We start from the raw sequence: 26,049 nt of genomic DNA on the forward strand, positions 1-26,049 counted from the left end.
AGGGGGGGGGGGGGGGGTTAGCCCGGGCCCGTGGATTGGTGGGGTACTTGGGTGGGACGGGGCATTGGGGAATACGATAGTGCGGGCATAGTCAGGGTGTGGGTGGAGTCCCATGGAGTGGTTAGTCTGGGTGTTTACAACAGTTATCCAGAAGTTAGAACTCTTCAAACTATTATTGTAACTATTAGCCCAGTGGAATCATCCTTGGTTTACGATTTAAATTGCATTTTTGGATGGTTCACACTGCAGGTTCACACTGCAGGACAATTGTCCAGAGGAAGTTAACACTTCTGGGCAACTGCCGTGCAAATCCTTACCTGTAAAGGTCCGACAGGGATTCTCAGGCACATCTTTGGGGTACACCCCAATCCAATACTGGGGTCCTCGAGGGTTAGGGCCCAGTACAATTACAAGCTGAAGTTTCTTATGTTATGATCCCAATTGATGTTCTAACTGGGTGGAAAAATCCTCAAATGGAACCCTGACCATAAGCGGGACTCTCCATTGGCATGATCCTTTGCCGACAGTGCAGTCACGCCCACGGATTTCCCAACGGCGTGGGTGTCATGTGAGAGTAAGTACCTTTAAGAAATTAATGTTTATAAATGGGTGTGTATATAAATATCTGTAGTGAGAGTATCTTTAAGAAATGGGTGTTTATTACTGCAGTGATGTCAGAGAGTGGGTGGAGCTGGGCTGTCTGTCAGCTTTTTACTTTCGTTTTAGGCTGTTTGCTGCAGGGTGTGTTTTAGTTTCGTTTTCAGAGCTGGGTAGCTGCAGTCACAGCCAGAAGGTGTATGAATCTCTCTCTAATATAAAGATTGTAAATCGATCCTTTGGTGATTTCAAACTAATAACTGCTCTCAGTAGTGTCTTTAACCTGATGTGCTTCTGTTAAAGGTTTTGTTTTTAAGTCTTATGGGTGTTAAAAGAACAGCTTAAGGATTACGTATTGTTGTATTCTTTGGGGGTTGTATTTGAATTAGTGGTTGCTAAGATGTTCACTGTATATTTTGAAAAGGTTACCTTAAGTTCATAGAATAAACGTTGTTTTGCTATAAAAAATACTTTTCCATTTCTGCTGTACTACACCTGTTGAGTGGGCTGTGTGCTCCCCATACCACAATCTATTAAAAGTTGTGGATCAGGTTAACTCCATGATACACTTTGGTGTTCTCTAAACCCTGGCCCATAACAGGGGGTTTCCTCCATGTCAGATTCCGAAGAATTGACAGGACATCCTCCTCCTTCTCATCATCTTTCTCATCTTCCTATACTTCAAATGGGCGATCTCTGGGCATGATTTCTTCCCCTTCCAGTTGTATGTCCTTTGCTGTGCAACATTGTAGCACACCACTACTATTCAGGACCCCTGTTGCAGGGAAATAGTGTAGAGTTCCACCTCAGTGGTCAAGGCACTGCGCTCCTCCCTTTGCCAACAGTATAAACCCATCACATTTCTACCTCTCTCCATTTCCGAAGAAGAATCATATTGAACCCGAACCGTTAACTCTTCTCCCTCTACAGATGCTGCCGGCTCTGCTGAGTTTTTCCAACATTTTTTGTTTATTTAAGATTTTAAGCTGATGGTCGTGTGCATGCAAGGAAAACTATGCAGTCAATGGAACCCTGGTGGAAGTCTTCCATGCATGTGAAATCCCTGTGCTTTTGACTTGCTTCACTGAGGGGGTACATGTCCCCAAGCTGCCAACTTGTAGCTGCTAAGCTCTCTCAGAGACCTCCGGGATCTGAATAGGCCAAGGATGTAGCTGTCATGGATGGCCTCAATAAACCAGGCACTTACCTGCAGGATGCACTTGGCTTTGTTGCAGATGATCCGGACATTTAGGGGGTGGAATCCTTTGTGTTTCATGAAGAGGCACCATGATGCCATGGAACATAGAGAGCCATGTGACCTCAAAGTTTATGTGACATCCCTGATGCATGTACATATTGCAGACTGGGAGATTCCACAAAGGTCACCAGTGCGATCCTGAAACAAGCCACTTAGAGGAGATCAGGGCAGCCACCACGTTCAGGGTGACAAGACAGTGGGTGTCTTTCCAGCCCATGTGGCAATAGCTCTTGTATAACCTGGGAAAAAGTGGGTGACCATCCGCCAGGACACCCACCTTCTCCTCCTGCACTCCTTCTCACCCATCTGCAGGTAATTCATCAACCTCGGTACACTTTGGCCTGGTACCGTCATTTCTGAGCGACAACTCTGTGTTATGCAGCCTCATGCAGCTGAGTAGTGTGCTACCTTACAGCTGCTGCATATTGACACTGGCATTGTCTCCCCTTCCCCACAGTCAGTATGATGGCAACCAACTCCACAGGCTCCATGATTGTATATTTGCTGTAAATGAAAAAGAGGAAACATAATGTGAGCACTGAGGATTCCTGTCAATGTCCTGGCCTATTGCCTGCTCAAACCATGGAGCATCCCACCGATGGCCAGTCCCTGTTGGGGTCGCCTTCTCACCGAGATCCACTCCCTGACTCTCACCCACATGGGCCCCACATGAGCCTCTCCCAACTCAGTGTGACAGATAGGCACCTACCTTTTGATGCCCTCAGTGTTGATGCCTTTATTGTATTGCTGACTGTTCGATGTTTAGTGTCTGGAACCGTGTGTTTACTTGCTACTGCCACTTTTACTTCTGTGGCCTGGAGCAAGGATAGATAGGATGTCAGGTGACCTGATGCCGGTGCTGAAGGAGAGGAAGGGTGACAGCCCGATTCAACTGAGAAACTTACTGATGGTCTTGTAGACATACATTTGAAAATTGCCGGTTACTCTATTGAACTATTGACTGTTTAATGTCTGGAAACCATGTGGATTGCTGGTGGCTTCATTGTACTGTTGACCATTCAATATTTAATGTCCGGAAACCGTGTATTTGTTATTGTACTGTTAATTGTTTAATGCCTGGAGGCTGTGTGCTAGTCTGATGCTGCCTCTCTTGCTTCTGTGGCTTGGAGCAAGGGGAAGAGTGGCAGTAATATGATCTGCCGATATTCTGTAGCGAAAAGATGCTTGTGTATATGACACAGTGCCTTTTCCCTGTTTGTTTTCATCTTTTTGTATAAAGGTACTGTTGACAGTTTAATAAAGAAAATATTCTCAAGTTCATTCTCGTGGGTACATATGCCATGTCTGAGATGAATTTTATTGCATCGCATTCTGATCAGGCTTGGACACTTTGCCTGAACCCTGGGGACGTCAAAACCGCAGAGGTGGCAGCCAACAATTAAGCACCCAAGAGCTGGGGTTCAGCACTGGGGACATCTCTGCAACCAGAGGGTGTGTGTAGATCAGGGGAGAGTACATCCCCGAGAGTTCCCAGCAGTGGTCTGGGGTCTAGGGCACCTGGGGGTGGCCGGGGGTGAGTATGCAGGCCAGGGTCCTCGAGAACAACTGGCTCAGTGGATGGCACTCGGACAGAAGATGGGAAACGTAGAATTTGAGGTCCCAGGGTGCAAGCCCTAACTGATTGTTGGTCTCTTGCCTTCTCCAATTCCTTACAGCAGCCAAGACGGAGGATGTTGTCGACCCCGCAGCGGCAGCCCTCAAGGTGCTGGTGGCAGCCCAGGTGGCCAGTTGCCGTAGCAGGTGGCAGCAACGTCGACACAGGCTCCAAATGGCATCCCATGCAGACCTGGTTGCCCATCAGGCCAGAAAAGTAGGTGCTGGTGATGCCCCAAGGTGTACAGCCGTTGTTGGTAATTCGAGGAGATGTCATACAGCAAGTGTCAGAGGAGCCTCTGTCTCAGCAAGGAGATGGTGCGGCACCTGTGCCATGTTCTAGTGGACTTGGCACCCCGTGGAGGAAGACACCCATTCGCAGTGGCCAAGATGGTAACTGTAGCCATGAACATTTTATGCAATGGGTTCATTCCAGAGCTCGAGTGGGGACTTGTACGGCATTTCACAAGCTACAGCCTAGAAGTGCATCCATGAAGTCATGGATGTCCTGTATGTTGACTATATCAACCTTCAGCTGGACCACGCCCATTAAGATGATCGGGCAGCAGGAACCTCCGCCATCGCCAGGATGCCCCATATCCAGGGGGTTATTGGTGGCACGCATGCCGTCTTGCACGCACCGGGTAACCAGACAGTGCCCTTCATTAACAGGAAGGGATTCCACTCCCTGAATGTTTAACTCATGTGCCACCTCAAGATCATGTATCTGTGGGCACACTTCCCAGGGAGCATGCATGACAGCTACATCCTGGGACACTTGGAGATCCACGATAACGGTTTGGCTGTTGGTGGATAAGGGGCACCCACTGAGGTCCTGGCTAATGATGCCGGTGCAGAGGCCAGAAACTGATACAGAGACCGCTATAACAAGGCCTATGTTGCCACCCGTGCTGACATTAAGCGATGCATCGGACTGATCAAAATGGGGTTCCATTGCCTGGACCGCAGTGAACTGCAGCATACCCCCAAGAGGGTCTCCTGCTTTACGGTAGTCTGCTGTGCACTCCACAACCTGCCACAAAAGCAGGGCATCATGCTGGAGGAGGAGGAGGATGGTCATGCAAACTCATCTGAGGATAAGGAGGGGCCGTAGCAGGGGGTGCTGGAGGGCGAGCTCAGGGCGGGCCTGCGGGAGCAGCTAGTGGAAGGACAGGCGGCGAGGATCTGGAATGCCCGGAGGGTCAGGGAGGCACTCATCCCTGCCTGTTTCTCATGGGATGAGGCTTTATCCATCAGGTGCCCCCCCCCCCCCCCCCCTCCCGGCCGTAGCGTCTTCCTCCTAATCCCTCCTCCTCCCCCCCCCCCCCCCCCCCCCCCCCCCCCCCGCAACAAATTGTTCCTTCCCACCCATTCCCAATGCCAGACTTACAGCAGGTAAGGCAGATGAATGAACTTAGAGTGCTTATTAGTATATTAGTACTTGGAACTATGATGTTGTGGATATCACAGAAACATGGTTAAAGGAAGGGCAGGATTGGCAACTGAACATTGAAGGCTCCTGAACTGCCAGCGAGAGATCGAGGAGCAGGTAGATAGAGAGATTTCGGATAGGTGCAAAAATAACAGGATTGTTATGGTTGGGGATTTTAACTTCCCCTATGTTTACTGGGACTTACTCAGTGCTAGGGGTTTGGATGGGGCAGGGTTTGTGAGGTGTATCCAGGAAGGCTTCTTGATGCAATATGTAGATAGTCCAACTAGGGAAGGGATAGTACTGGATCTGGTATTGGGGAATGAGCCTGGATAGGTGGTTGTGGTTTCACTCGGGAAACATTTTGGGAGTTGTGACCACAAATCTGTAAAGGGTACTTTTGGGGATGAGGGTAACCCTCGCATTAAGGTGTTAAACTAGGGAAAGGCAAATTTACGATAACATTAGAATGGAATTGAAGAATTTGGATTGGGTGCGGCTGTTGGAGGTTAAATCAACATCGGACATGTGGGAGTCTTTCAAGCGACAGTTGATTAGGATTCAGGAAAGTCATGTTCCTGAGAGAACAAAGTATGAGTATGGCAAGTTTAGTGAGCCCTGGTTAACGAGGGATGCTGTGAAACCTCATCAAAAAGAAAAAGGCTTTGTACAGCCTAGAAGGATGGGGCCTGTCAAAACCCTTGAGGAGTATAAAGAAGGTAAGAAGGTACTTCAGCGGGAAATTAGGAGGGCTAGGAGAGGTCATGAAAAGTCCTTTGCATGGAGGATTAAGGTGAAACTCAAAGCTTTTAATTCATATGTAAAAAGCAAGGGTGGCTAGGGAAAGGATTGGACCACTTATGGACAGTGGGTGTTGAGTCCGAAGAAATTGGTGAGGTACTAAATTAATACTTTGCATCAGTGTTAACCAAAGAAAAGGACTTTGTGGAAGATGATTCTTGGGTAGGGTGTGTGGACAGTCTGGGTCATGTTTGTAATGATATGTAAAGTGCAGGGAGTGATGTTCATGTATCTCAACACTAGATGGCACTATAGCCTACATATATATAATCTTGTGCCTCCCAGAGTTCTGGAAGAGAGAATGAGAGAGACGGTGAGAGAAGGTTGAGATCGAGTATTAGTTCTTTAGAGCGATATTTTACATTTCTGTAGCATACATTTAATACTGCTCCCTTCTTAGCTATTACTTAGTAAAATGTGCGAATCATTTAAAGTAATGTAAATAAACTAGTTTTTTTCAAATATATAGCTTGATTTTCTTTGTCAGCATTATGACTTTAAGCCATCTCACAAGGACTTCACAAGGAACATCACAAGGTACCAGGTGTGTTTACTAAAGTAATTTAGCTAGAATTAGTCAGGATCTAAAAACAAATGTGCTCAGACTACTCTGCTAGTCAGAGTAGGAATGTCAGGATAGATAGGATGAATGCGTGGCTCTAGAGATGGTGCAAGAGGGAGGGATTCAAATTCCTGGGGCATTGGGACCGGTTCTGGGGGAGGTGGGACCAGTACAAACCGGACGGTCTGCACCTGGGCAGGACTGGAACCGATGTCCTAGGGGGGGTGTTTTCTAGAGCTGTTGGGGAGGGTTTAAACTAATGTGGCAGGGGAATGGGAACCGATGCAGGAAGTTGGAAGGTAGTAAAACAGGGACAGAAGCAAAAGGAAGTAAGCGGAAAAGTGCAAGGCAGAGAAGACATAGTCAGAAATCTAAAAGGGCGACAGTACAAGGTACAGTGACTGAGGGGAGCACAGTGAATAAGCCCAGTAATAACAAAAGGAATAAAACTGGAGATGTTAAGATTCAAAACAGAGGTAAAAAAAACCAACATAAGTGTACTTTACCTGAATGCTCGTAGTATTCGGAATAAAGTAAATGAGTTGATGGCACAAATCATCGTAAATGACTATGATTTAGTGGCCATTACTGAAACATGGTTAAAGGATGGTCACGACTGGGAGTTAAATATCCGAGTGTATCAAACTATTCGGAAGGACAGAGTGGATGGTAAGGGAGATAGTGTTGCTCTGTTATTTAAGGATGACATCCGGGCAATAGTAAGGGATGACATCGGTGCTATGGAGGATAAGGTTGAATCCATTTGGGTGGAAATCAGGAATAGTAAGGCGAAAAAGTCACTGATAGGAGTAGTCTATCCGCTACCAAATAGTAACGATATGGTGGGGCAGGCAATAAACAAAGAAATAACTGATGCATGTAGAAATGGTACAGCAGTTATCATGGGGGATTTTAATCTACATGTCGATTGGTTCAAACAGGTCGGTCAAGGCAACCTTGAGGAGGAGTTTATAGAATGTATCCGCGATAGTTTCCTAGAACAGTATGTAATGGAACCTACGAGGGAACAAGCGGTCCTAGATCTTGTCCTGTGTAATGAGACAGGATTGATTCATGATCTCATAGTTAGGGATCCTCTCGGAAGGAGCGATCACAATATGGTGGAATTTAAAATACAGATGGAGGGTGAGAAAGTAAAATCAAATACTAGTGTTTTGTGTTTAAACAAAGGAGATTACAAGGGGATGAGAGAAGAACTAGCTAAGGTAGACTGGGAGCTAAGACTTTATGGTGGAACAGTTGAGGAACAGTGGAGAACATTCCAAGCGATTTTTCACAGTGCTCAGCAAAGGTTTATACCAACAAAAAGGAAGGACGGAAGAAAGAGGGAAAATCGACCGTGGATATCTAAGGAAATAAGGGAGAGTATCAAATTGAAGGAAAAAGCATATAAAGTGGCAAAGATTGCTGGGAGATTAGAGGACTGGGAAATCTTTAGGGGGCAACAGAAAGCTACTAAAAAAGCTATAAAGAAGAGTAAGATAGAGTATGAGAGTAAACTTGCTCAGAATATAAAAACAGACAGTAAAAGTTTTTACAAATATATAAGACAAAAAAGAGTGGCTAAGGTAAATATTGGTCCTTTAGAGGATGAGAAGGGAGCTTTAATAATGGGAAATGAGGAAATGGCTGAGGAACTGAACAGGTTTTTTGGGTCGGTCTTCACAGTGGAAGACACAAATAACATGCCAGCGACTGATAGAAATGAGTCTATGACAGGTGAGGACCTTGAGAGGATTGTTATCACTAAGGAGGGAGTGATGGGCAAGCTAATGGGGCTAAAGGTAGACAAGTCTCCTGGCCCTGATGGAATGCATCCCAGAGTGCTAAAAGAGATGGCTAGGGAAATTGCAGATGCACTAGTGATAATTTACCGAAATTCACTAGACTCTGGGGTGGTCCCGGTGGATTGGAAATTAGCAAACGTGATGCCACTTTTTTAAAAAGGAGGTAGGCAGAAAGCAGGAAATTATAGGCCAGTGAGCTTAACTTCGGTAGTAGGGAAGATGCTGGAATCTATCATCAAGGAAGAAATTGCGAGGCATCTGGATAGAAATTGTCCCATTGGGCAGACGCAGCATGGGTTCGTAAAAGGCAGGTCATGCCTAACTAATTTAGTGGAATTTTTTGAGGACATTACCAGTGCAGTAGATAACGGGGAGCCGATGGATGTGGTATATCTGGATTTCCAGAAAGCCTTTGACAAGGTGCCACACAAAAGGTTGCTGCATAAGATAAAGATGCATGGCATTAAGGGTAAAGTAGTAGCATGGATAGAGGATTGGTTAATTAATAGAAAGCAAAGAGTTGGGATAAATGGGTGTTTCTCTGGTTGGCAATCAGTAGCTAGTGGTGTCCCTCAGGGATCCGTGTTGGGCCCACAATTGTTCACAATTTACATAGATGATTTGGAGTTGGGGACCAAGGGCAATGTGTTCAAGTTTGCAGATGACACTAAGATGAGTGGTAAAGCGAAAAGTGCAGAGGATACTGGAAGTCTGCAGAGGGATTTGGATAGGTTAAGTGAATGGGCTCGGGTCTGGCAGATGGAATACAATGTTGACAAATGTGATGTTATCCATTTTGGTAGGAATAACAGCAAACGGGATTATTATTTAAACGATAAAATATTAAAGCATGCCGCTGTTCAGAGAGACTTGGGTGTGCTAGTGCATGAGTCACAGAAGGTTGGTTTACAAGTGCAACAGGTGATTAAGAAGGCAAATGGAATTTTGTCCTTCATTGCTAGAGGGATGGAGTTTAAGACTAGGGAGGTTATGTTGCAATTGTATAAGGTGTTAGTGCGGCCACACCTGGAGTATTGTGTTCAGTTTTGGTCTCCTTACTTGAGAAAGGACGTACTGGCGCTGGAGGGTGTGCAGAGGAGATTCACTAGGTTAATCCCAGAGCTGAAGGTGTTGGATTATGAGGAGAGGTTGAGTAGACTGGGACTGTACTCGTTGGAATTTAGAAGGATGAGGGGGGATCTTATAGAAACATTTAAAATTATGAAGGGAATAGATAGGATAGATGCGGGCAGGTTGTTTCCACTGGCGGGTGACAGCAGAACTAGGGGACATAGCCTCAAAATAAGGGGAAGTAGATTTAGGACTGAGTTTAGGAGGAACTTCTTCACCCAAAGGGTTGTGAATCTATGGAATTCCTTGCCCAGTGAAGCAGTTGAGGCTCCTTCATTACATGTTTTTAAGGTAAAGATAGATAGTTTTTTGAAGAATAAAGGGATTAAGGGTTATGGTGTTCGGGCCGGAAAGTGAGCTGAGTCCACAAAAGATCAGCCATGATCTAATTGAATGGCGGAGCAGGCTCGAGGGGCCAGATGGCCTACTCCTGCTCCTAGTTCTTATGTTCTTATGTAATTACAAGACTGTTTGCAAGCCTGTTGCATCTGCTCATCCAGACAAGTCGAGGCCTCATGGAGAAACTGCAGACTCTGAAACAGTTCTGGACTTCTGGTAATATTGATGCCAGTTGGAAAACTTTCAAGTAGCATTTTGAATTTTACCTATCTGCCTCAGACCTCGAAGCAGCCAGCGATAAGGGAAAAACTGTGCTGTTACTAACACTGGCTGGACCGTAGGTAATTGAACTATATAAGTCCTTTCATTTCTCCACTCACGATGATAAAAAAATTGAAAAATTTGATCAGCATTGTGAGACTCACATCAATGAAAACCTCCTTAAAAAACTGGTCAGAGGAAAAAAAACGAACTAAATTTTGAATCGGGAATGTGGCATGAAAGTTCGCAACACCGTTGAAGCTGTTGCCCAGCTAAAAAGTCAGCGGGCTACAGAAGAAGGCCAGTCTATGCAATCCATTTCGCACATGTTCAGTTGAAGAATCTGGAAGTCCCTTTTGTGCACATGTATGGCGTCATGACGTGCATGCATTGTGGCCACGCACACCCAAGAAAAAAAGCCCAGCAGTTGGGGGAAAAAATGTGAGAAATGCAGCAGATTAAACCATTTTGACTCGCAATTCAGAGCATTGTGGAAATCCCGACGAAGACAGAGCATCATTGTAACTGGCCACGAGATACAATGCCGTAGTCATCCAATGAGGACAGTGGTGAAACAAATGTGTTTGAAACAAACCTGTTGGGACTTTAACCTGGTGTTGTAAGGCTTCTTACTGTGCCCACCCCAGTCCAATGCCGGCAAATGATGACCTGGAAGGGAAAGACTATGAAGGTCTATCCAGTTTATTTGAAACTAGTGACAAAGTGATCACAAGTAGCATACAAGCTGAGCAGGACAATGGCGGGACTGACAGTTCTCAGCTAGACTGTACAGAGGCTGACAATAAGAGTGCAACAGTGAAGAAATCGGTTGAGAGCACATAATTGTTATTAGCCAACAAGAAAATGAAGGCATCTTGGAGACATTGACTACAGATGAGAAGCACAAAGAGTTCCAAGATCGGTCCGATAATCCAAACGGAACTGATATCAAAAAACTCAAAGATGAATCCGACAAGTCAAAAGGAACTGATCTTGAGAGCACAAAGACTAACTACAGAACAACAGAACTTACACAAAGACACAACTTTGAAACCAACGAACAACTAAACAACACATTGCAATTCAATGACATCGAAGTGTTTGGACTTGCAGTTCACACTTGACAAAAAATACAGTGTGGAAAGCAATTCAGATGGCAACCGAGCAAGGGACTGCAGGACATTGTGTGAACAAAATCTACCATTTGTGATAGCACACTCAAACGTGTGCGTAGACCATACCAAGTTCAGGTATGATGGTGCTAATGCCAGGAACAAACAAAGAAAAAAGAAAACATCATTCCGGCAGTCTAGAATGGTTGGTCTTTGCTAAAAAACCATAAAGCAATCCGATTCTTCTGACAAAAGGTGACAAGATATCAACGCCACAAGCACAAGAAGAAGACGACAGATGTGCAAAACACACACCTAGATTGAGAAGATCAACCAGAATCAAAAAGAAACCTGAAACACTTAATTTGTAAAATTTTAACAAATTTTGACTCACTTGTTAACTTTTTATATATATATCAATGTACCTTGTAATGTCATTGCTGATATTTTACTGTTTGTTACTGTACAAACGTCTTCAAAGAAATGGGGATGTAATAAGATGTATAATGTAATAATATATAGTGCAGGAAGTGTAAAGCGTTAACAAGATGATGTTCGTGTATCTCAACACTAGATGGCACCATAGAGTAGTTATAATGAGAAAGCCGGTGAAAGAAGATTCAGATAAGGGGCTGGATTCTCCCGTACCCGGCGGGGCGGGGGGTCCTGGTGGGATGGAGTGGCGTGAACCACTCCGGCGTCGGGCCACCTCAAAGGTGCGGAGAAGGGGCCAAGCCCTCACCTTGAGGGGCTAGGCCCGCGCCGGAGTGGTTCCCGTCCCGCCGGCTGGCATGGAAGGCCTTTGGCGCCACGCCAGCCGGGGCCGAAGGGACTTCGCCGGCCAGTGGAAGTCCGCGCATGCGCGGGAGCGTCAGCGGCTGCTGATGTCATCCCCGCGCATGCGCAGGGGAGGGGATCACTTCTGCGTCGGCCCCCCAAAGAGTGCCCCCATGGCACAGGCCCGTCCGCGGATTGGTGGGCCCCGATCGCGGGCCAGGCCACCGTGGGTGCACCCCCCGGGGTCAGATCGCCCCCCCCCCCCCAGAACCCCGGAGCCCGCCCGCACCGCCAGTAAGGGAAGTGGTTTGATTCACGCCGGCGGTACTGGCATTACAGCAGTGGGACTTCGGGCCACCGCGGGACGTACAATCGCTGGGAGGGGGGCCCGCCGACCAGCGTGGTGCGATTCCCGCCCCCACCGAATCTCCGGTGCCGGAGAATTCGGCAGTCGGCGGGGGCAGGATTCATGCCGCCCCCTGGCGATTCTCCGACCCGTCGGGGGGTCGGAGAATCCGGCCCAGGGTGTTAATTGTATTAATGAGATATTATAGATGTCTGTAGCATAGATTTTATATTGTTCTTTTATTAGCTAATACTTAGCAAAGTGTGCAAATTATTTAAAATAGGGAAGCAAGGGAGGAAATTGGTGAGGCCTTAACTATCATCTTTGTATCCTCATTGGCTACAGGTAAGATCCCAAAGGACTTGAGAATAACTAATGTGGTACCGCTGTTTAAGAAAGATAGCACGGATAGCCCAGGAAACTGTAGGCTGGTGAGCCTCCTATCGGTAATAGGTATATTATTGGAGGGAATTCTCAGTGACAGTATTTATACCCACTTGGAAACAAATGGACTCATTAGCGATAGACAGCATGGTTTTGTGAAGAGGAGGTCGTGCCTCACTAACTTGATCGAGTTTTTTGAAGAGGTGACAAAGGTGATTGATGAAGGGAAGGTGGCGGATGTTGTTTACATGGACTTCAGTAAAGCCTTTGACAAGGTGCCTCATGGCAGACTGATACAAAAGATGAAGTCACATGGGATCAGAGGTGAAGTGGCAAGGTGGATACAGAACTGGCTCAATCACAAAAGGCAAAGGGTGTCAGTAAAAGGGTGTTTTTCTGAATGGAAGATTGTAACTAGTGGTGTTCCACAGGGATCTGTGCTGGGGCCTCTGTTGTTTGTCGTATACATAAAAGATTTGGAGGAAAATGTAGCTGACCTGATTAGTAAGTTCACGGATAACACCAAGATTGGTGGAGTGGCAGATAGTGTTGAGGATTGTCGGAGGATACAGCAGGACATAGGTTGGAGCCTTGGGCAGAGAAATGGCAAATGGAGTTTAGTCCAGACAAATGTGACGTAATGCATTTTCGTAGGTCTAACGTAGAGGGGAAATATACCATAAATGGCAAGACTCTTAGGAATATAGAAAGTCGGACAGATCTCGGTGTGCAGGCCAACAGATCTTTGAAGGTGCCAACACAAATGGACAGTGAAGAAAGCACATGGAATGCTTGCTTTCATTGGACGGGACATCGAGTATAAAAACTGGCAAGTTGTGCCATAGTTTAGATAGATAGAGAAATACAGCACAGAACAGGCCCTTCGGCCCACGATGTTGTGCCGAACTTTTGTCCTAGGTTAAGCATAGAATTTTGCACACTTAGGGCAATTTATCATGGCCAATCCACCCAACCTGCACATCTTTGGACTGTGGGAGGATTCCGGAGTACCCGGAGGAGACCCACGCGCACACGGGGAGGATGTGCAGACTCCACACAGACAGTGACCCAAGTCGAAATCGAACCTGGGACCCTGGAGCTGTGAAGCAATTGTGCTATCCACAATGCTACCGTGCTGTCCTTAAGAAGAAAGTAATCTACACTCCATTATTCTACCCTAATCCATGTACCTATCCAATAGCCGCTTGAAGGTCCCTAACGTTTCTGACTCAACTACTTCCACAGGCAGTGCATTCCATGGCCCCACTACTCTCTGGGTAAAGAACCTATCTCTGACATCCGCCCTATATCTTCCACCATTTACCTTAAATTTATGTCCCCTTGTAATGGTTTGTTCCACCCGGGGAAAAAGTCTCTGACTGTCTACTCTATCTCTTCCCCTGATCATTTTATAAACCTCTATCAAGTCGCCCCTCATCCTTCTCCGTTCTAATGAGAAAAGGCCTAGCACACTCAACCTTTCCTCGTAAGACCTACTCTCCATTCCAGGCAACATCCTTTGCACCTTTTCCAAAGCTTCCACATCCTTCCTAAAGTGAGGTGACCAGAACTGCACACAGTACTCCAAATGTGGCCTGACCAAGTTTTTGTACAGCTGCATCATCACCTCAATGCTCTTAAATTCAATCCCTCTGCTAATGAACGCTAACACACCATAGGCCTTCTTCACAGCTCTATCCACTTGAGTGGCAACTTTCAAAGATCTATGAACATAGACCCCAAGATCTCTCTGCTCCTCTACATTGCCAAGAACCCTACCGTTAACCCTGTATTCCGCATTCATATTTGTCCTTCCAAAATGGACAACCTCACACTTGTCAGGGTTAAACTCCATCTGCCACTTCTCAGCCCAGCTCTGGATCCTATCTATGTCTCTTTGAAGCCGACAACAGCCCTCCTCAGTTGAGGCCGTACTTGGAATATTGCGCACAATTCTGGTTGCCACACTATCAGAAGGATGTGAAAGCTTTGGTCAGAGTGCAGAGGAGGGTTCCTGCGTGGCTGGAACCATGAATGAACTGCGCAGTCATGAACTCGGCCCATAGGGGGCGGAGAATCAGGGGAGGGTCTTCAGGTGACGTGTTGAAGCCATCCCAATGGTGTGCAGCATGCGCCGTGGTGACACCGTTTCAGAGGAGGCGGAGCAAGCACAATCTGCGTAAAACAGGCACTGCCCCTAATCCGATCGCAAAAATGGATTCTCTGCCCGATTACGAAATCAGCGCCGGGAAACGGAGAATCTCGCCTATAGTCTCCCAAATGGAGAATCCTGCCCAGTATGTTTCAAACCTTCCTTTCTCCGGAACCCTATTATTTCACTTAATGTGAGCAATACTATGGGAGGGTTAATAATAAATCGTAGTGAGTTATCTGAACAGATATTTTAAGTATTTTCATCATACTACTGTGGCACAGTGGTTAGCACTGCTGCCTCACAGCACCATAGACCCAGGTTCAATTTCTGGCCTTGGGTCACTATCTGCGTGGAGATTCTACGTTCTCCTCGTGTCTGCGTGGGTTTCGACCAAGTACTCCAGTTTCCTCCCACAGTCCAAAGATGTACGGGTTAGGTAGATTAGCCATGCTAAATTGCCCCTTAGTGTCCAGAGATGTGCATGTTAGGTTATGGGGTTATGGGGATAGAGCAGGGTGGACATGGGTAGAGTGCTGATTCAAAGGGTCAGTGCGGCTAGATGGGCCGAATGGCCTTCTTCTGCACTGCAGGGAGTCTATGAAAAAACAATTCTAGTTAGAAATTGTGCTTCACCAATAATAAATGAGATAACTGTGAAAACAGAAAATAATTGATAGTTATATTACCTTGAAATTTGTCTGTGAGTTGCAGAACTTCTTCTTTTAACTCACTTTTCTGTTTTTGGAGTGCATTCAAATAAACATTTTTTTGTTCAAGGCATTTCATATCTGTAAGGACATAATAAAATTCATTACATGTAGCAATTTTATTTCAAGAGTTATTAATCTTGAATTTTATTTTTATTTTTAAGTCTGTGTTTTAGCAAATTTTATTTTGATTCTTTTAATGGATCAAAAATTTCAAGATATCAAGCTTGTAAAGTGATCTCACTGAGACAAAAGCCACTGATCTAGACATTCTGTGATGCAGAGATGCCGGCGTTGGACTGGGGTGGGACAGTAAGAAGTCTAGCAACACCAGGTGAAGTCCAACAGGTTTGTTTCGAATCTCTAGCTTTCGGAGCACAGCTCCTTCATCAGGTGAGTGAAGAGGTGGGTTCCACAACCACATATATAGACAAAGTCAATGATGAAAGACAATACATTGAATGCAAGTATTTGTAGGTAATTAAGTCTTTACAGATCTAGACGGAGTGACTGGAGAGAGGGATAATCACAGGTTAAAAAGGTGTGAATTGTCTCAAGCCAGGACAGTTGGTAGGATTTTACAAGCTCAGGCCAGATGGTGGAGGGTGAATGTAATGAGACATGAATCCAAGGGCCCAGTTGAGGCACAATTCATGCATGCGGAACTTGGCTATCAGTTTCTGCTCAGCGATTCTGCTTTGACGCACGTGCTGAAGGCCACCTTGAAGAACGCTTACCCGAAGATCAGAGGCTGAATGCCCTTGATTGCTGAAGTTTTCCCTGACTGGAAGGGAACATTCCTGCCTGGAGATTGTTGTACAATGTCCTTTCAACCATTGTCACAGCATCTGCATGGCCTCACCAATGTACCACACCTCGGGACATCCTTTCCTGCAGCGTCCTGTGCTGTACTTTTCTTTGTTCTTTGCATGAGGTAGACAACATTGGCCGAGACACACGGGTATGTACTGTGTGCCTGGTGGGTGGTGTTCTCACGTGTAATAGTGGTACCCTTGTTGATGAACTGGCATGACTTGCAGAGGTTAGTGTCATGGTCGCTGTTCTCCTGAAGGCTGGGTAGTTTGCTGCAAACAATGGTCTGTTTGAGGTTGCGAGGTTGTTTGAAGGCAAGTAGTGGGGACGGCCTTGGCAAGAAGTTTGTCTTCATTGAAGAAGATGTTGTAGTTTCTCCGCTTCAGGGAAGTACTGGACGACAAAGGGTACTCTGTTGGTTGTGTTCTGTGTTTGTCTTCTGAGGTGATCGGTGCATTTCTCTGCTGTGGCGCATTGGAAGTGTCGATCGATGAGTCGAGCGCCATATTCCATTCTTATGAGGACATCTTTCAGCAGCTGTAGATGTTTATTTCTCCCCATCTGAGCTGATCCTGTGTATACGGAGGGCTTGTCCATATGGAATGGCTTCTTTAATGTATTTAGGGTGGAAGCTGGAGAAGTGGAGCATCGTGAGGTTATCCGTGGGCTTGCGATAATACGAAGTGCTAAGGTGACCTTCCTTGATGGAGATACGTGTGTCCAAGAATGCAACCGATTCTAGAGAGTAGTTCATGGTAAGTCTGATGGTGGGATGGAGTTTATTGATGTCATTGCGTAATAGTTTCAGTGATTCTTTGCTATGGTCCAAAGGAACAAAAACGTCAGCGATGTATCTGGTGTATCATCGGTTGAAGGTCCTGTGCGGTGAGGAGGTCTTGTTTGAACTTGTGCGTGAAGGTGTTGGCATATTGAGGTGCGAATGTGGTCCCCATGGCTGTTCCGTGTACCTGGATGAAGAACTTGTTTTCGAAAGTGAAAATGTTATGATCCAGGATGAAGCAGATGAGTTGTAGAATTGCGTCTGGAGATTGGCAGTTGTCGGTGTTGAGTACTGGTGTAGAGTGCCAAGACATCCATTGTGACGAGAAATGTTCCTGGTTCAACTGGTCCATGGGTGCTGAGTTTCTTTAAGAAGTCCGCCATGTCGCAACAGAAGCTGGGGGTTCCTTGTATGATGGGTTTCAAGGTGTCCTCGATGTAGCCAGAGACATTATCTCACAGGGTCCCATTGCGTGATACGATAGGACGGCCTGGTGTGTCAGCCTTGTGTATTTTCGGGAGGCAGTAGAAATCTCCAACGAGGGAGTACATGGGATGAGATCACGTAGGGTGCTCTGAAGTACTGGATCCAAGGTCTTGATCAGTCTGTTGAGTTGGCGGGTGTGTTCTTTGGTCGGATCTGCGAGTAACCATCTGTAGTTGTCGAGTTGTCGGTACACTTCTTTGCAGCAGTCCATTCTGTTCAGTTTGACGGTGGCCCCTCCTTTGTCTGCTGGTTTGATGACAATGTTGCGGTTGGTCTTGAGAGCGCAGGTGACATTGCGTTGTGCAGGGGTGACATTTGGGGCTGTCTTGCGAATGCGACTGATGAATCTGGCATTGACGCATCTTCTGATGGCTTGAGCATACATGTCGAGTTTAGGGCAGCGGCCTTCCGAAGGGGTCCAATTTGACTCTTCCCTCTTTGGTTACCGCACCGCAGATCTGCTGTTCCAGTTCACTGGTTGTCTCATTGTGTTCGCTGTCAGCCCCTTGGGGTCTGTGGAAGAACTCCTCGAGCCTGATTCGCCTGATGAATTCCTCCGTGTCTGCTGCGTGACTGGTGTGGTCCATTTTAGTGGTGGTGCAGAAATTGAGCCCTCTGCTGAGGACTTCGATTTTGTCCGGTTGAAGAGTGCAATCCGACAAGTTAAGAATGGATTTCGCTGTATTATTTTCTACTGTGGTATCAGGGGAGGCTTTGTTGCTGTTAGTGATGATGCCGAGTTTCTCAAGCTTCCTGTACTGTTGTCTCGTCTGTTTGTCGGTGTCCCGCAACTGGTCTGCTGCGTCCTGGGCGCAAGCTGAAAATATGGACTCAACCTTGGTTTCCAAGTTACAGCGTCTGCTGTAGAGCTGGTGTATGAGGTTGAGGAGTGCGAGATAGGTGCGACGGCAGAGTCTGTGTTGCAGGTCGATTTGAGTGGGTTTGTGATCTGTAGTCCTTTCGGGATCTTGTCTGCTTTCTTGCATCTTTGTAGAAACTTGTAGACATTCTGTGCCATCTTTGGCATTGTGTATGCAATTAACTCACCGGAACAGCAAGATGAAACATTTCTGATGTCATTTTGGGGATAATTGGCGGGTATTTCGCATGGCTGCGTTGGCAAGATCACAGCTTCTATTTAGCAGCACAGCCAAAAGTGAGTCCACACGAGCTTCTCACCATTATTGGCCGTCTCATTGTCTGATTTGCACCTCAGCGTCTCGTCGCTGACAAGGAGGAGCTGCTTTAACACTCCCTCACCACTCACTCCCAGTTAATGCACAAGCATGGCAGCGCGCAGACCTGCTCCTCGCTTTGGGAATGACAACCTGGTCAGGGTTAACAATGCTGTGGATGCGAGACAGGTAATCCTGTTCTCCCGAGGGGGTCGAAGGACCAGCAGCAGGGTCACCAATACTGGCTGGGAGGCAGTGGCAGTGGCTGTCAGTGGGGGCACCATGACCAGCAACCAATGTCAGAAGAAGACCAATGTTCTCTACCGAGATGTAAGCGTAAGTTACCTCCTGGCATCAGTTCCGCTTGCCATCCCTAAAATACCCAACCCCCCTGACAAATCACTGGCTGAAATTTCACACCCTCCCCACATCCGATCTTCGTGCTTTTCCTCAGCAACCCCTGGCACCCACCAGCACAACCCCTTCATGCTCAGTTGTGATGCCAACACATTACACCTGCTATAGACACCCCTTATTCATCAAGCATGTGACTAACAATGCCCTCTCTTGGTCCCCACAGAAGATAGTCCCTAATAAGCGGGAAAGGGCCAAGGTGGGTGGGGGGGGGGGGGGGGGGATGGAATACCAGAGATCAGAGTCCTCATCCCCTATGAGGCAAGGGCCCCAGAGATCGTGGGGTTGACCAAGGGGAGAGCAATCACTGACAGCAAGGTTGGTTTAAGCCGCAGAGGTGAGGATCCACTGCCCCCTTCACCCACATTACTTGCCTCAAGTAAGTTCATGTCAGACAAAATGATCCTTCCCTCTCACTGATCACATGTCCATTTCCTGCAGAATCTCTATCTGATGGGGCCGGGCCATCTAGTCATCCTCCCCACCACCCAAGAGACCACCTCAGAGGAGAGCTCTGAGGAGACCATGATCGAGGTGTCACAGCTATCACCCCCACCTTCCACCAGAGCAGGAGACACGCACCTCGTTGTACGACATTAGTGGACAAGCTTCTGGGACGCAATCTGGCAAGTATCACACAGTTATTGATGTACATCAGGTGGCAGCAGGAACATCCTGTGTCTGCAGTTGGAGGTCGGCTCGATCCTAGGACTCTGCCGAGTCCCAGTCAGATGCGAGCTCCTGGAGCAAATGCAGGTGCTAAGATACGACCGTGAGATTCAGGAGGGGATGTCAGTGATATTCCTGTGAGCGCATAGCTGATTGGAGGAGTCCCAAAGGCTACGGGTGCAGGAGATGATGCCAACAATGCGTGGCACCGACACTGCTAGTGTGGCGGCATGAGTGGAAAGACTGGAGCACGAGGTCAGTGTCATGAGTGGTGGTTTCCAAAGCACAGCTATCTGTGATAACCATGGTTGAGGGCCTCGATATTATGTCCCAGTCATGGAGGGGCATGTCCCATATGAAGGTGGGCATTGCCAAGGCTCTGCAGAGCGTGGCCAAGTCATGGAAGAACGTCACTGAGGGCGTAATCACCATGGTGCCCAAAATGGGGAGGTGCCAGGACTGGCAGAGCCAGATGACGCAGAGGCCTCTGGAGCTCACTACATCCATGGAGACCCCCAGGGCCATATGGGGGTAGGTGGAAATGCTGAAGGCCAACTTGTGTCCTCCCACCAAGGAGGTGAAGGTCTCCAGTTCTTCTGAGTACCCCCCCGACACGGCACATATCAAGGGCAGCGGGCAGAATAGAGTGTGATGGCGACGCCTGTTATACTTGGAAGTCAGCCAGGTCCTCCATCTCCAGGGCATCAAAGGGCACAGGGCACAGAAAGCAGCAGGCTGCCTCCACCTCTGATGTGCATCCTGGGGACGCATCTAGACCTAGTACTAGACCATGAAAGATCAAAAAAAGAGGGAGGATCACTGAGTGGGCATGGAGTGGGAGGGGGTGAACTATTTGTAGCTATTGGGGTTTTTCAATTTTACAGAATGATACGTTTAACAAATGGTGTACCTGGTATTTACATGCTGTATGGTTTCTTATTTACAAACATATTTCTGAACATACATTCTCCCCGTTCTACGTTACCCCTTCCCTGCCCCATCCCCCTCTCTGTCCCATCGTTGGTCGCCCCCTCCCATCCTGGGTGTCCTACTGTTGAGCTCCGCTCCTCTTTTCTGCAGCTTTTGTTGCTGACCTTGTGTGTTTGGGGGCAGGGGGGGTCTTCCTGCCCCCTCCCCTCTTTTCCCCCCATGGTGCTCTCTGTGGATCCCTTGGATTCCTCCTCATTTCCTCCCCCCTTTGTACCTCTTTATTTTATGCATTCTTGTCTGCTCTACCTGATCTCATCCTCTTTCCCTAGTTGCTGCTGGCCTCAAACAGGTCTTGGAACAGGCTGGCGAATGGCCCCCATGCTTTGTGGAAGCACTTGCCCGACCCTTGGATGATGTACTTAATCTTCTTCAGGTGGAGGAATTATGCCAGGTCTGCCAGCCAGTCTGCAGCTGTGGGTGAAGCTGCTGATCGCCAACTGAGCAGGATTGTCTGAGAGCAATGAAGGAAGTAAAAGCAAGGGCGTTGGCCCCCTTCCCAATATGTTCCGATACCCCGACGAATGACATTTTCGGAAACGGTTCCACCCTCACCCCCACAACCTTGGACATCGTCTCGAAGAAGGCTGTCTCGAACCCTACAAGTCTGGGCAAACCCAGAACATGTGGTCGTGGTTGGCCAAGCCTGCCTGGCACCATTCACATTTATCCTCCACCTCTGGGAAGAACCTGTTCATTCGGGTTCTGGTTAAGTGCGCTCTGTGCACCAATTTAAACTCAGTATGAGACTGAGCCTTGCGCAGTAAGAGGTGGAGTTGACCCTGCTCAGTGCTTCGTTCCAGAGTCCCCAACCCACTTCCATCCCCAGTTTGTCCTCCCATTTTCATCTGGCTTCATCCAGTGCCCTATCCACTAACCATCCATAGGTATTCCCACAGTTTCTCCCCGCTCCCCCCTCATCTGTGTTTATGAGTTCCTCCAATAGTGTGTCTCTCATGCCATGGGGTATCTTGCTGTCTCTTTGATTTGGAGGTGTCTGAGTTCCTGTCCTGTCCAGGTCTTCCGTCAATTCGCCCTAGGTCGTTAGTTTGTCCCCTATGTACAAGTCCCTGACCTGTCCCTGTGCCCCCACCACACCCTGGCCAGGTGCTCCCTCCATGCCAAGGGGTGCACCCCAGCCCCCTTACTGTCTGTCTTCCCATGGCTCACCTCCCGGGGTTGATCTAGCCCCTAGATTATGCCCGCTGACTGTCTGCTTTCTCTGCCTATACCCTCACCTGCAAGTTCCTGTCCTCGCTTTCTCCTGTGACCCGGTCTTTTTGATCAGAACAAGGCAGTATAGTCCCGAGCAAATATGGTAACCGTTCAATAAGTCTCTGTTTCTTTAGCGGTCTTTCTCCAATCCGCCTTCATCGCTGCCTTGCCTGCCTCTTGTCTAGACAGTTGGCCTGCACAAAATTGTTTGCCTCCGCCGGGATACTGAAGTAGGGCTCTTTGCTCTGGTATGTGACCCAGAGCATGGCTGAGACTAGCATGTCAAATTGCACTCCATTTTTGTATAGTGCTGACTTTGCCTGTTTGAACTCAGCCCTTCATTTCTTGTTCTGTCCCAATGTCCTTGTAAGTATGGATTCAGCGTCCTTCCCATGTGCCCACCGCTGGATCCTCTCCCAGTCCTGATATCGGTGTAGCTTTGTGATGATCGCTCTCGGCTGCTCCTCCGCCTTTGGCTTTGGTCTGAGCAACCTATGTGCTCTGGGGGGGTTGGGGAAGCTATCTCGCTTAACTAAGTTGGCCAGCACTTGGGATATGTAGCCTGGCGGATCTCTACCCTCTATGCCTTTTGACAGGCCCACAATGCGAACACTCTGTCGTCAGGACCTGTTCTCCTGGTTCTCAACTTTCCCCTTTAAACTCCCATGGGCTGCCACCAACCTTTTGACTTCTGGACAATCCTGTCACTCTGGTCTATCAAGGCTCTCTCCAGGTCATGGATCGTCCCGTCCTGCGTCTCCACTTTCTTCCCCAACCCCTCTATTGTTTTCTATAAGGCAACCATCACCTCCGTCACCATCACCTTGACCGCCACCTGGATTTCAATTCTGATCTCCTCTTTCATGGTGGCCAGCACCTTCTTGAGGAAGGTCTTCCATCCGTGGTGAGGGGAAGGTTGATGCTCAGGATGATGGTCTCCTTCTCTCTTGGCTGGCCAGGGCCCCCGCGCCTTGTGGGTCCGTTGGTTTGTCCTCTTGCTGTTTCTTGCCCTTTCCACCACTTCTGCCGTCCCTTCGACCCCATCGAGCTCCCATTTGCTGGCATTTCTTTTTGCGGTTGTTTTCTTTCCTTGAAGGTTAACTTGCTTTCAATTGTTCAGGCAAAATTTGCCTAAAAGTGCCTATTTGATTCTGGTCGGGGTGAGAGCCACCTGGGGCGGCATTCTCCCCTACCCGGCGGGACGGGGGGTCCCGGCATAGGGGAATGGCGCCAACCACTCCGGCGTCGGGCCTCCCCAAAGGTGCAGAATTCTCCGCACCTTTGAGGGCTAGGCCCGCTCCGGAGTGGTTGGCACCACGACGACTGGCGCCAAAACCGGCACCAGCGGCCTTTCAGGCCCGGCGCCGGCCGAAAGGCGTGCGCCGGTTCGCGCATGCGCCGGTGGTGACGTCACCACCGGCGCATGCACGCTGGGGGATTCTCTTCCGTTTCCACCATGGCGGAGAACGTGGTGGCGGCGGAGGAGAAAGAGTGCTCCCACGGCACTGGCCCGTCCGCTGATCGGGGGGCCCCGATCGCGGGCCTGGCCACCGTGGGGGCACCCCCTGGGGTCCGATCGCCCCACACCTCCCCCGGACCCCGCTCGCACCGCTGATCCCGCTGCCACCAGAGGTGGTTCAAACCTCGGCGGCGGGAGAGGCCTCTCAGTGGCGGGACTTCGGCCCATCGCGGGCCTGAGAATCGCTGCAGGGGCATCGCCGATCGGCGCAGACGTCACGCCGATCGGAGGGGCGTGATTCCTGCCCCCGCCAATTCCCAGGTGGCGGAGAATCTCTGCCACGGCGGGGGCGGGATTTTCGGCGGCCTCAGGCGATTCTCCGACCCTGCTGGGGGTCTTTTTTCTCCCCAAATCCTTTTTTGTTAAGGTCAACAAATTGATGTCTTCCTTTATTTTGGTGGGAAGGTCCTAGAAGCCTTGGGGTTTTATTCCAAAGAAACAGACAATTAAGGGGCCTGGCCCGCTCCAATTTTTTGTTTTACCATTAAGCAGCCAATATTCAGAAGATATTGTTGTGGTTTAGCGATCCGAATTCCATATGGGGACAAATGGAAGTGAATTCCTGTACTACTTCTAGTCTTTGTGCAATAGTCACTGCACCATTGCCTTTTTCCCTGGTTAGATTTTCTTCGAATCCAATGGTGGTCACCACCCTGAGAATTTAGAAGCAGTTTAGAAAACATTTTAAGCTCCTTTCATTGTCTTTGCTAGCCCCCATTTGCAATAACCACCTTTTCCGACCATCTGGTTTGGACTCGGCATTTAAGACTTGGGAGGGGACATGTCTGAAGAGGTTTGGGGACCTGTTCATGGAAGGGAGGTTTGCTAGTTTTAAGGAGTTGGCTGAGAAATTCTAACTGCCTGGTTCAAGTCTTTTCAGGTTGTAATAACTCCAAAGGAAACTGTCATAAGCTAACTGGATTTATTCACATATATGCACAAGTTATTCTTGTCCCTCACTCCCAGTGTAGACCCTGCTGGGAGGATAGATCTGTCAGACCCTGACTGGGTCCTGCTTTTATCCTCTAGTCTGATGGACCCAAGTTCATATTCAATAAGGCCCATTGGAAAATCAGTAATTGTTGTCTCATGATGCTCATGGGGGTTATAACACAGGTATTTCCAAATTCACAATTTTCCATGCAAGTCTGTCCCTTCATTTCCCTTGGTGCCTGTTCAACATATCCTGTTGAAGAAGATTTTGTATTTCGCTAGGTCTGACAGGAGGACTATTTCAGACATAAATGGCCATATCCTTTCAACGGATTCTGCTTTGTTGAGTGAGGTGAGGATGAAATGGAAAGGCGAAGTGGGTCCAATTCCTAATGGTAAGGTGTGGAGTGAGGCCCTTCACAGGGTCAACTCCACGACTTTATGTGAATTCAACATCTTCATGTGCTCTGCTGAGTCTGATTCAATTCAAGGTTTTGCATGGGATGGACCTGACCAGAGCTAGGATGAGCAGATTTTTCTCTGGGGTTGAGTGTAAGTGTGAGAGTTTCTTTCATAGGCTGGCTAATCATACACACATGTTCTGATCCTGTCCCAAGTTGATAAGCTTCTGGGCCTCTTTCTTTAACACCATTTTGGAGATACTCCGTGTAGATTTGGATCCATGTCCACTGGTGGCCATATTTGGAGTGTCGGATTCGCTGGTGCTTCAGTCTGGGGTGAAGGCGGATGTCCTCGCCTTAGTCTTATTGATAGCCCTGAAGCAAATTCTACTTGGGTGGAGGACTCCTCCTCCACCTAGTGACTCGGCTTGGTTGAGTGACGTCATGTCATTTTGCATTTGGAGAAGTTCAAGTTCAGGAGGTTGGCGAGGGGTTCTACCTAATTTGGCAACCATTCATTTATTTTAAGGGGTAAGTCATTGTCAGCTGTTTGGGGGTTTAGTTTAGTTTTTGTGGCAAAGTTAATTGAGTTTTATGTGTGTTTTTGCTTTTCTCTTCAATTGTGTATTTCTGTTTGATTGCTTCAGGTTGTTTTGTTTAATATGGAAAAATTTTAATCAACATATTTTTAAAAAGACATTTCCACTAACATTCCAAAAAACAGTAGATAGTTCAAAAATGAGGGTCATGATCTACAAGAATTGTGACAGAGAGCACTATTGGAGTCTTGAAGGTCCACTTTCATTAGTTATACAGGTAGGTTGGGGCCTGTGAGTTCCTCCGATTTGCGTGCCATGCATTAAATGTAGCCTGCTCTTGCCTGCCCAGCTTGACCATACAGATAGATCAAGTCTTGGGCATTGCTGGGCACAGGTTCTAGCTCTTTTGGAGACCAGAATATATGAAGAACAGCAACAAATTATCTTTACTCAATAAATGCTTTATTAACAGTTGCAAGGAACTCCACACTGAAGGTGAACTTTCTCCCTTAGCAAACTTCAAACGACTGAATCCTTCAACCTGGTGGTTAAACTGAAGGTCAATTCATTTTTCAAAGCAGAACCTCGTTTGAGTTAGGATTTCACCAGAGTGCAAGCCCCCAGAGGTTGCCTGCCAGCTCTAAGTCACAACAGGGCCCAGACCAAAAAGACAGTCAATTCAGGAATCACTCAAAGAAAAATAGAAAATTTCAGGCACAGAAAGACACCATTGAGCCAGCTGAAAAAGTGTTATCAGGCCTAATCCCAATTTCCAGCTCTTGGTCAGTAGCCCTGTGGGTTATGGTACTTCAAATGCAGATTGCAAGGGTACT

General features: G+C 47.7%; 1 protein-coding gene across 2 annotated transcripts in view; it reads right to left on the reverse strand.

Moving 5' to 3' along the window:
- ccdc172 (coiled-coil domain containing 172) overlaps window positions 1-26,049 on the reverse strand; it is a 116,600-nt gene that overhangs the window by 21,860 nt on the left and 68,691 nt on the right. For both annotated transcript variants that reach the window (XM_038773596.1, XM_038773597.1), the window contains exon 5: window positions 15,264-15,365. In XM_038773596.1, coding sequence (XP_038629524.1) covers window positions 15,264-15,365 — 102 coding nt within the window. The remainder of the gene's footprint in view (window positions 1-15,263; window positions 15,366-26,049) is intronic.

Source organism: Scyliorhinus canicula, chromosome 16 (genome assembly GCF_902713615.1).
Source record: "Scyliorhinus canicula chromosome 16, sScyCan1.1, whole genome shotgun sequence".
Classification (NCBI taxonomy): Eukaryota; Metazoa; Chordata; class Chondrichthyes; order Carcharhiniformes; family Scyliorhinidae; genus Scyliorhinus; species Scyliorhinus canicula.